Source organism: Ambystoma mexicanum, chromosome 11 (assembly GCF_040938575.1).
Source record: "Ambystoma mexicanum isolate Mex_15411 chromosome 11, UKY_AmexF1_1, whole genome shotgun sequence".
Classification (NCBI taxonomy): Eukaryota; Metazoa; Chordata; class Amphibia; order Caudata; family Ambystomatidae; genus Ambystoma; species Ambystoma mexicanum.
In genome coordinates this window covers 906,519,870-906,531,590 of record NC_090934.1, presented here as the reverse complement: position 1 = coordinate 906,531,590, position 11,721 = coordinate 906,519,870, and the positions used below count along the sequence as shown (strand labels likewise).

At 50.2% G+C, this 11,721-nt stretch overlaps 1 protein-coding gene across 6 annotated transcripts in view; it reads right to left on the bottom strand.

The window, feature by feature from the left end:
• The window catches only part of LOC138503901 (mucin-5B-like), a 456,236-nt gene that overhangs the window by 70,168 nt on the left and 374,347 nt on the right, over positions 1 to 11,721 (bottom strand). For all 6 annotated transcript variants that reach the window (XM_069623984.1, XM_069623983.1, XM_069623988.1 and 3 more), the window contains one exon: positions 6,240 to 6,368. In XM_069623984.1, coding sequence (XP_069480085.1) covers positions 6,240 to 6,368 — 129 coding nt within the window. The remainder of the gene's footprint in view (positions 1 to 6,239; positions 6,369 to 11,721) is intronic.

Below are 11,721 nucleotides of genomic sequence, written 5' to 3'. Positions count from 1 at the left end.
GGGGTGCTGGGAGACATGGGTGGGGGCCTGGTGGAGGCTGCCCCTGCACTGCTGGGGGGTGGGGGTGGTGGGAGACATGGGTGGGGGCCTGGTGGAGGCTGCCCCTGGTGACTGGGGGGTGGGGGTGGTGGGAGACATGGGTGGGGGACTGGTGGAGGCTGCCCCTGGTGACTGGGGGGTGGGGGTGGTGGGAGACATGGGTGGGGGCATGGTGGAGGCTGCCCCTGGTGACTGGGGGGTGGGGGTGGTGGGAGACAGTGGTGGGGGCCTGGTGGAGGCTGCCCCTGCACTGCTGGGGGGTGGGAGACATGGGTGGGGGCCTGGTGGAGCCTGCCCCTGCACTGCTGGGGGGTGGGGGTGCTGGGAGACATGGGTGGGGGCCTGGTGGAGGCTGCCCCTGGTGGCTGGGGGGTGGGGGTGGTGGGAGACATGGGTGGGGGCCTGGTGAGGGCTGCCCCTGGTGACTGGGGGGTGGGGGTGGTGGGAGACATGGGTGGGGGCCTGGTGGAGGCTGCCCCTGCACTGCTGGGGGGTGGGGGTGGTGGGAGACATGGGTGGGGGCCTGGTGGAGGCTGCCCCTGGGGGGTGGGGGTGGTGGGAGACATGGGTGGGGGCCTGGTGGAGGCTGCCCCTGGTGGCTGGGGGGTGGGGTTGGTGGGAGACATGGGTGGGGGCCGGCTGGTGGGTCCCCCTGGCGGCTGGTTGGTGGGGGATGGTGTGAGACATGGGTGGGGGCCTGGTAGAGGCTGCTCCTGCACTGCTGGGGGGTGGGGGTGGTGGGAGACATGGGTGGGGGCCTGGTGGAGGCTGCCCCTGGTGGCTGGGGGGTGGGGGTGGTGGGGAACATGAGTTGGACATGGGTGGGTGCCTGCTGGCAGGTGCCCCACAGTGCTGGGGGGTGGGGGTGGTGGGAGACATGGGTGAGGGCCTGGTGGAGGCTGCCCCTGGTGGCTGGGGGGTGGGGGTGCTGGGAGACATGGGTGGGGGCCTGCTGGCAGGTGCCCCACAGTGCTGGGGGTGGGGGTGGTGGGGAACATGAGTTGGACATGGGTGGGGGCCTGCTGGCAGGTGCCCCACAGTGCTGGGGGGTGGGGGTGGTGTGAGACATGGGTGGGGACCTGGTCGAGGCTGCCCCTGCACTGCTGGGGGGTGGGGGTGGTGGGAGACATGGGTGGGGGCCTGGTGGTGGGTGCCCCTGGTGGCTGGGGGGTGGGGGTGGTGGGAGACATGGGTGGGGGCCTGGTGGAGGCTGCCCCTGGTGGCTGGGGGGTGGGGGTGGTGGGAGACATGGGTGGGGGCCTGGTGGAGGCTGCCCCTGGTGGCTGGGGGGTGGGGGTGCTGGGAGACATGGGTGGGGGCCTGCTGGCAGGTGCCCCACAGTGCTGGGGGGTGGGGGTGGTGGGGAACATGAGTTGGACATGGGTGGGGGCCTGCTGGCAGGTGCCCCACAGTGCTGGGGGGTGGGGGTGGTGAGAGACATGGGTCGGGGCCTGGTAGAGGCTGCTCCTGCACTGCTGGGGGGTGGGGGTGGTGGGAGACATGGGTGGGGGCCTGGTGGAGGCTGCCCCTGGTGGCTGGGGGTGGTGGGAGACATGGGTGGGGGCCTGGTGGAGGCTGCCCCTGGTGGCTGGGGGGTGGGGGTGGTGGGAGACATGGGTGGGGGCCTGGTGGAGGCTGCCCCTGGTGGCTGGGGGGTGGTGGGAGACATGGGTGGGGGCCTGGTGGAGGCTGCCCCTGGTGACTGGGGGGTGGGGGTGGTGGGAGACATGGGTGGGGGCCTGGTGGAGGCTGCACCTGGTGACTGGGGGGTGGGGGGGTGGGAGACATGGGTGGGGGCCTGGTGGAGGCTGCCCCTGCACTGCTGGGGGGTGGGGGTGGTGGGAGACATGGGTGGGGGCCTTGTGGTGGGTGCCCCTGGTGGCTGGGGGTGAGGGTGGTGGGAGACATGGGTGGGGGCCTGGTGGAGGCTGCCCCTGCACTGCTGGGGGGTGGGGGTGGTGGGAGACATGGGTGGAGGCCTGGTGGAGGGTGCCCCTGGTGGCTGGGGTTCAGGGGGACATGCGTTGGTGGGCAGTAGTGCAAGTTGACATGTGGGTTGGCTGGTCGGCATGGCCATGGTGGATGGGGTGCCTGCATGACATGTGCTGGGTAGGCCCCTGTGGTGTGAGCCTCCTCCAGGGGCCGTGGAGGGTGTAGAGGGAACACCTGGGAGGACCCACACGTGCAATTCACGTGTGCTGCTCCCCGCGCACCCCTGTAATACACGTACCCTGATGATATCGCGTGTGGAACTTCCTGCGCACCCCTGTAATACACGTACCCTGATGGAATTGCGTGTGGAACTTCCCGCGCACCCCTGGAATACACGTACCCTGCTGATGTTGCTTGGGATACTTCCCCCGCACCCCGAAATACACGTACCCTGTTGAGATTGCGTGTGTGACTTCCCGCGCACCCCTGTAATACACGTACCCTGATGATATCGCGTGTGGAACTTCCCGCGCACCCCTGTAATACACGTACCCTGATGGAATTGCGTGTGGAACTTCCCGCGCACCCCTGGAATACACATACCCTGCTGATGTTGCGTGGGATACTTCCCCCGCACCCTGAAATACACATAGCCTGATGAGATCGCGTGTGTGACTTCCCGCGCACCCCAGAAATACACGTACCCCGCTCAATCGCGTGTGTAACTTCCCGCGCACCCCCGAAATACACGTACCCCGCTCAATCGCGTAACTTCCCGCGCACCCCCGAAATACACGTACCCCGCTCAATCGTGTGTGTAACTTCCCGCGCACCCCCGAAATACACGTACCCCGCTCGATCGCGTGTGTTGCTTCCCGCGCACCCCCGCAATACACGTGCCCCGCTCGCACAAGCCCAAATGCTGTATGTTGCCACTTTTGTGATGCCCTGGGACTCTACCGCCTGCCTTCGTGTGGCGGACGTGTTTCAGCTTGTGCGTTTCTTTAGCTGTGCGTGGCTTTGCCCTATTCGATTCCATGAATACGTGTGGTTCGAGTGTGTGTGGGCGTTCCGTCTGCTTCCCTGCAGTACATCCCCAGTTACGCCCTTATTTTCGCGCGTTGTTCCCCATTCCGCGCGTTACGCCCCGTGTCCCGCCCACTTTCTGGTGTATGCGCCGAGGTTGTGCGCTTTCACTGCGCGTCGCGCACGCCTTTCGGGATGTTGCAGTGATTTGTGCGCCATGCACGGGTTTGGCGCACATCCCGAGGTGAACACGCGCAGGGACTTCCATGAATCGCACGCGTGCGTGTGCGCCTGTTTTTTTCCGCTTGCACCTGCTTGCGCGAAGATTTTCGGCGCACGTTTGTTCCATAAATCGGCCCCTAGATCTCTACACGTGCACTCTTTCTGAGATGGAATTTTATGTTGCTTGTTCATATTCACTGCCCCTATAGGTGTGCATCCACCCACTGTACACACCCTTATTTCAACTTGTGTTCTTCCTTATCTATTTAATTGGCTTTGCTGTGTACCGCTAAATCTTTGAACCAATGGTTCTTTTTTAGAGCTAGACATTATTTTCCAAGCCTGGCAATAAGCTGATTGGTGGGACTACATCACTCCCATCTATCCAGGCATAAATTTAATGATTATAATTAACTCTGGCCATTCTGGCCCCCATCGTCCATCACCATCCATCATGATGCCACAAACCTTCGCACACTTCCAACAATTACATTTTAAGACATTACTTGATTGTGCTGACCACTAGAACTTTATTCATCTGCCATTGGTCAGTTCCTGTCTAACACACAAGACAACCTGAGTTTGGCCAATCGACGACATTCATACGGCATCCGACCAATGACTTACCTCGCAGACATCAGCAAGGACACAAAACACTTTTGCACCCAAGGGACATCAAAAATCTCCTGCTGATTGGTTCCCCATCGCTTGGACCCTCGTTCCACAGCCCTCTTCCCATGACCAGCCAAGGGGCTATTTGAAACTGCTTACCCCTTCGTGATTGGATTTTATTTAACTGCATTCAATTCTTATTCCCTGCAAGTTCCCAGTGAGCACCAAGATGCATCGCTCGCTGTCCTCTAAAGTATCCTTTGGTCCCATTACCCTGTGGCTAGGTTCTCCTGGGAACTGCCAACTTGCAACATTTCTGCAGAACACTGCTGCTGATTGCTTGAGAAATAGATGGTTACCCAGGACGTAAGGCCTGTGACTGCCAGAAGACACGTTTTACTTACCTGTAGCCTATACTCCAAAATGGCTGTTATGTTGTTCACACCGTGCTACACTGCCCTTTCTTCCCATTACCCCTTCCCTTTATCCTTATCCCCAACATGCCCTCTTGCCCTATGCCCTTCTCAGTGTCTCCAACCCCCACTCTTCCCCACAGATCTCTCCAGCTGCACCTGCGCACACAGCGTAGAAGTTACACAATGCAACTGTCAAAGATGTCCTCAGCTCCAGGAGTGCCCCCTCCACTTCCACACTGCATCCCCCTATCAGTCACATAATTGATAGGTGTGCCCCCCTTAGCAGCACTGAATTTGCACCTTTACCGCACTTTCATAAACAGATTAAAGAGATAAGGTGCCATGAAACATCCTTGGCGAAGCCCATTAAATGTATTTATCACTTTTGTTACCCTCGCAAACTGATTCAGTCTCACCCTTAAACTTGTACTACTGTGAAATGCAACAGGAATGCTAAGCCAGCGGGCAAAACCCAGCTCTACAGTTCCTTCCACAGCATGCTCCTGTTGACCTTATCAAAGGCCCTCCATACATACTAAGAGCATAAAGACCCAAAACCTTCCTCTGCCACACCAGATGCTGAACATATGAATGGCATCAATTGTTAGACGGCCCCTCTCCCCTTGAGGTGGCCATGCTTTGGTAAAGTTACTGGAACACCATAACATATGTATGCTTGTAAGTGTGGAGACTCTATAATTCATGTTTCATGTAGGAGTAGAAAAAACATGCTATTTGCACTCCCCTGTGACAGAAAACTAAACATTAAAGAGGTACTTCTGCTGCACATTTACTGCATGGCAGCCATCTTGATATTTCTTCGTAGGATGCTTGCAGATTGAAATTAATGAAACCCTGGACCCTGGTCTCCAAGCATGACATCTCCACCCGATCTACAGCAGCAACTGATAAATCAAATGTCTTAATAGGCAATATTGCCAGTGTGCACCAGCACTACCACTGGGAAGATAGCTCAGGGGGCAAACCGCTCGCCTTGTAAGCAAGACGACGCTGAACAAAACAAGTTTGATCCCTGGGTCCGTGTTTCGAAACCTCTGGTTATTAAGTGCATTATAAAAAATAAAATAATATTACCTAATTTAATGGCACAGGAATTATTGTCCTTTGAAGATAGAAAGGCAGATGTGGCCTAAGAAGATGCGCATCTCTATCTGTCTTTGGTAAGGCTTTTAAAACGTACTTGCTCTGCTAATTACTCCCACTGCTTTGTCCATTCTATTACTTACATTATGCACCCAGATACTATTCTGTCTCTTTAAACATTTATATTTTGAAAAGATCAAACAAACAAATAAATGTATGAGTTTCAAAAGAATGAATGTATGTTGTACACATATCTCTGAATAAACAGCTTAACTTGCTGAGCTATCTGATAGCTGGTGGACTGTCCTCCAATAATAAAGCAGCTCAACAAAATGTACACATATCTCTGAATAAACAGCTTAACTCGCTGAGCTATCTGATAGCTGGTGGACTGTCCTCCAATAATAAAGCAGCTCAAGAAAATGTACACATATCTCTGAATAAACAGCTTAACTCGCTGAGCTATCTGATAGCTGGTGGACTGTCCTCCAATAATAAAGCAGCTCAACAAAATGTACACATATCTCTGAATAAACAGCTTAACTCGCTGAGCTATCTGATAGCTGGCGACTGTCCTCCAATAATAAAGCAGCTCAACAAAATGTACACATATCTCTGAATAAACAGCTTAACTCGCTGAGCTATCTGATAGCTGGTGGACTGTCCTCCAATAATAAAGCAGCTCAACAAAATGTACACATATCTCTGAATAAACAGCTTAACTCGCTGAGCTATCTGATAGCTGGCGACTGTCCTCCAATAATAAAGCAGCTCAACAAAATGTACACATATCTCTGAATAAACAGGTTAACTCGCTGAGCTATCTGATAGCTGGTGGACTGTCCTCCAATAATAAAGCAGCTCAACAAAATGTAAATCAATACATACAGATTCGCAGTCCTGAGGGTCAATGGTACGGCATGTTTTCTCCTGCACACTTAAGGTTAACTGATCCGCCCTTTTTTCACAAATGTAGTTAGTACAGTTCGAGTCAGGAGTACTCCAGGTATTTCCAGGCTGAAATATAAAATGTGAAGTAATAACATCAACTGTTTAAAATAATAGAATGTAACTTCCTGCCAATAGGACATTTGAGACATTTTACAACAAAAGAATATAAAGCATGGATGTATTTCAAAGCAGAGCAAGAATAGTATAAATAATAAAACAATGAATCAAGAGAAAATCAGTATGTGAAATGAATCTTGCACATGCTCACAAATTGCACGAGACCTGAGATGCTCATGACCTCCAGTGGAATTGTTTTAAAAACGAATGATTGCACATTACTTAGACCCATCCACTCGTTGTTGTGTGGCATAGTCTAGGCAAGCCAATCAGGCACTTACTGGAGAACGGAATTGGACAGTGACATTATAAATCAAAGTCAGGCTGATCTGCCAATTCTGAAGTCACATTCTTTGGGGAACTTTTGGACTGTATTTCATGATGGTGCAGTGGGTCAATGGGCCTCATTACAAATCAGGCAGTCCGGAAATAACGGTGGCGGTAAAACCCGCTGCCACCGTTGTTTCCGGACCACCTGATCCCGACTCCTGCAGGGTGGAGGTGATGTTCCCGGCAGGTTTGACCTGGCGGGGTTAACACCGCCCGCCTGCAGGCGGACGAGGAAACACCGGCAGCATTACGAGATGCTGCGGTGTTTCCATGATCCCCATTCCCATTGAGTCCAATAGGACTCAATGGGAATGGGGATTAACACCATTCCGCCTCCGTGATTCCCGGAAAACCGGGGTTATAATGCCCCGGTAATTCCGGGAATCACGGAGGAGGAGGGTAATACGAGTCCGGCGGTAACCAGGCGGTTTTACCGCCAGACTCGTAATGAGGTCCCATGTCTTCACAAGAAATCAAAACTGAAGGTTTTGGTGCATTAACACTGTGTTTTTATCTCTTTCCCCTCTTCCAACGTTCTCTATCTCCTTTCCATCTTTTCTCCATTTACTCTCCCCTTCGAGTGCACAGCCATGCTCTATTCTTTAGCCAGAAGGCTCCTCCTTCTGCCTAAAAACCTTGCTTCCACCTTCACCTCCCTCTGCATCCATAGTACTTCCATCCCTGCCCTCAGACAAGTTAAAACCCTGGGGGTCCACCTTGAAGATGCACTGGCTACGACACTGACTATGACGAAGCATATTAATACACTCTTATCTGCTACGGCCTTCACACCACGTCTCATATCTCTGGGCAGGCAAGTTTTGGCGCCTAGCAACTGCCTCATGCTCGCAATCATCCTCTCCAAATTGAATAACTGTAACATGCTTCTCATGGGCATTTCAGCCACTCATTTGTCCAAACGTCACCTATTACAAAATAAAGCCTTACAAGCCGCCCTTGGTCTAAAGCAATCGGACCATATTTCCACTATAGGATGCGAGGTACACTGGCTGCCGATCAAAGCGCGGATAGACTTTAACACCCTTACCCTATCCCTGAAACATCCGGCACGCACATTAAGATCTAGCTCCAGTATCTCGCTGGTCACCCCTCACCACTAGAGCAAAAGGGCAGGAGGCACCAGCTTTGGGGTTACCACACCAACTCTCTGGAACACGCTCCCTGCCAACATCAGAAACGTGCAACCGTACAGCGCTTTTAAAAAGCTAGTTAAAAAACTGTCTCTCTGATAAGTGTGATTAATGCATTGCCCGGACTTTACCTGTAGTTTTTTCCATGTCTTACTGTAACAAACGCTGTGAACCCCAGAGTCTGGATGTTCTTGAAATGCCATAAATAAAAAAGACACAAACAAACAAACAAACAAACAAATAAATAAATAAATAAAGCTGCAGAATCGGGGTTTATGTGTCTAATATGCATGTCTGCTGTGATGGGTGCAACTGCCATGCACAGATTCCCCAGGTGGGATGTATTGGCCAATGTTCCACCCTGGGCTTCACCAACTGAGGACTCAGTTTTCATATAATCTCTTGGAATCATTCAATTTCCAGCATAAGACCCGACATCTTAGTATGTGTGTTTCCACCTCTTCAATGAGTAGCCTTGTAGGTTGCTTTTCCTGATTTTAAGTTTTTGTCAAGAGATCCCACAAACAAAGCTGTGTGGGCTTTTTCAGACCAAAATTCAAGGAGTATCCATGAATATTGGACATCTTAGAAAGTTACTTTAGCAGTTTTCCCAATTTGGCTCACAGTCACTTGCAAGAATGGGGGCCACCTTTATATTCCTTCTGATTTCAGTGTCTCCTCAAATATATCTTTATTCATTGAAAAATACCTTGGTTAAGAGAGAGTTAAGGTGATCAGATTTAACACAACAAAACCCCTGAAATTCAGAAATCCCTTTTGGAGCAACTCCACCTTAACTATGCGCTGCTTGTTGTGCAGCATTTGACAAAAAGTATGACATTACAGATGGCATCACTGATGACATCACTGGTAACATTACTAATTACACCATACATGACATCACTGATGAGGTCAAGAATTACATCAAATGCTTATATACTATTCTTCTTTGTAATAATGTCTGTATGTACTTACACTTGTACACCATGCGTTACATTTGAAGAAACAAGGGCAGAATGCACTGTATTGTGCAAGTATTAAAATGTGTAGATATGTCATGTTAACATTTAAAATGTAATTAATCAAACCTGTGCCATCAGTGATGTCACCAGTGATATCATGAGTGATGTCATATTTGTGGTCATACACTGCACAACAGGGGCGCATCGTTAAGGTGGACTTGCTTGAAATACAACTGCTGAATTTCAGGGGTTTTATTGCACTGAATCTGATCACCTTAATTCTCTCTTAACTAACGGTATTTCAATGAATTTCAAGGGTTTTGTTATACTATAGTTCCTTCGGGGCCCACTAGCCATGGCCTTTGGCCGTAGCCACTGTACATGTTGCACCAATAAGTTTTTTTGGGGCCCACTAGCAATGTCCTTCAGGCATGGCCAGTGGCCATGGCTTCTGGCAGTGAACACTGTATGTGTTGCACTAGCCATGGCCTTCGGCACAGAGACCCATTACCACCCACCTAGGAGATGGAATCATTGCAGGTGTAAAATTACTTTTCTTTCACTCTCTCCCCATTCCTGGGTGATTCCCCCGATATTCCCCTGATAATGGCAACAAACTACACATAGAGTGGCATTGAACTACCCATGCCTACAGGATTCCCCTGAAACTCCAAATCTCTTTCCTGCCCTCAGAGGCACTGACTATGTTCCCCCTCCTCTTTCCATGGTCTCCCACTTCCCTCAGTTGCCTTTTCCTCGCTGACCCTCTCCTGGCCAGTACCCCCATCACTGTTAGTTTCGTGTGATGCATTTTCATCTCCAAGGTGGACTTGATTGAAATGCGAATGCTGAATTTCAGAGGTCTTGTTGCATTAAATCTGATCACCTTAATTCTCTTGTTAAAAATGGTTTGTCACTAAATTTCAAGGGTTTTGCTATACCGTAGTTTCCTCAGGGCCCACTAGCCATGACCTTCTGGCGTGGCCACTGTACATGTTGTACCAATAGTTTTGTTTTGGGTCCACAAGCCATGGCCTTCCGCCAGGGCCAGTGGTCATGACTGGACATGTTGCATAGTTTCATGAGGTCTCACTAAGTATGGCCTCTGTAAGTGTTGCACCAATATATTTATTTTGTGCCCACTAGACATATCCACTGGCCACTTCACACCATTAATTTGTTACGAAGCACTCATTGGCCCTCATTACGACCTTGGCGGTAGCAATGCCGCTATTGGCGCCACCTATTGGCTGCCGCCGAAATCGTGTCCGGGTCCACAGAATGAGGAATTACCGGGCCATTCCGAGTTTGGAATGCCCGGTAATTCCTCCCTCCAAGGACCCGGACCCGGTCCTTCCCCATTCCCATTTCAGCCCCCATAGGGCTGAATGGGAATGGGAGAGGGAGCAAACAACGGGCCATTATGAGTTGGCCCATTGTTTGCTCCCTCTTCCCCTCGCGGGACCCGGTAAGCATGCATAGTTTTACCAGGCGTTACTTCCTGGGTCCCGCAAGAGGACCTCATAATGAGGCGGTACGGGGTAAACGGCGCTGGCACCTTTTACTGCGCCGTTAACCCCGTAATGAGGCCCATTGCCTCCTGCCCAGTAGATGTAAGGACTGCAGATGTAAAACCTATTTTTATTACTCCTTATTTACATGATAAGTTCACACCAATCATTTCCAATAACAGAAATTCTTGAGGTAGAATGATGGTTTGCAAAATCCCACAATAAAGGGAAAAATTGCTCAGAATTCAAAAGTCTTCCATGTCCCCACAGACACTCAACATGTGTCCCCCTTCATTTTTCCAGGCCCCCTCACTCCACTGAAATTCTTCTTTCCACCCTAAACTTCTCCCATTACCCACTATCACTGATCGCTTCGTGTGACACATATTATTTTCTGAGCGTGTCCTGCAGTGTTGCCACTGTAATCTTGTGACATTCAAGCAGTCTTTGCCTGATAAACTGAAATATTTCTACCTGTAACTGGCTCCCCACCCCCAAATCCCTAACTTAATATGGTTTCTTCTTGCCCACTCTGGACCCCTAGCCTGATGTACTTGTTATAGCTATTTGCATTGGTATTTATATAGCACCTACGACCAGGCCATCTAAGCACTGTTGTTCAAAACAGTCAGTGTTCCCCTAGTAGTGATTACATAAACAGAAGAGGTTTGAGTCTCTTTCTGATGTCGAGAATGTTATTAGACGCTACATAGTCATTGGGGAGTTCATTCCAAAGTTTGCTCCCAATCTGCCCAATGGTTTTCGCGCTACGGCTGTAAAAAAAACAGCACTTTTTCTCTATAGGAAAATGAATGGGAGTAGGCTGAAACTGCATTTTGTGTTTTTTTTTATAACATTTTCATTTTTTAACCAATTGTTCCCAACATGTACAGTTGCATGGGCGCCCTTGACAATCTTTTTGTTTGGAAAATGTAATCCAAATTTATCGAGCAAGTCAAAAGGTAATAGGCATGCTCAGCATCACTCCTGCAAAGCACCAAAAGTGATATAAAGGTTTTAAGGAGCAGGGGCACCCTGCTCTCTGTCGAATATTTTAAAAACTACGGGATGGATTTACCCCAAACCGCCAAAGCAATTAAGTACATTTTGTTCCCAAATTGTTTTTTATTTGGTTCAAATCTGCCAAACAGTTATCATGCTATGACTGTTCAAAAACCGCACTTTTTCTCTATGGGAAAACAAATTAGAGTAGGCTGAGACTGCATTTTTTTGTTTTCTTAATGACTTTTTCATTTTTTAACTGTTTTTTTGCCAAAATATCCAGTCTGGCAGAGGGACTTTGACAACCTTTCTGTTAGGAAAATGTCATCTAAATCCATCCAGCAAG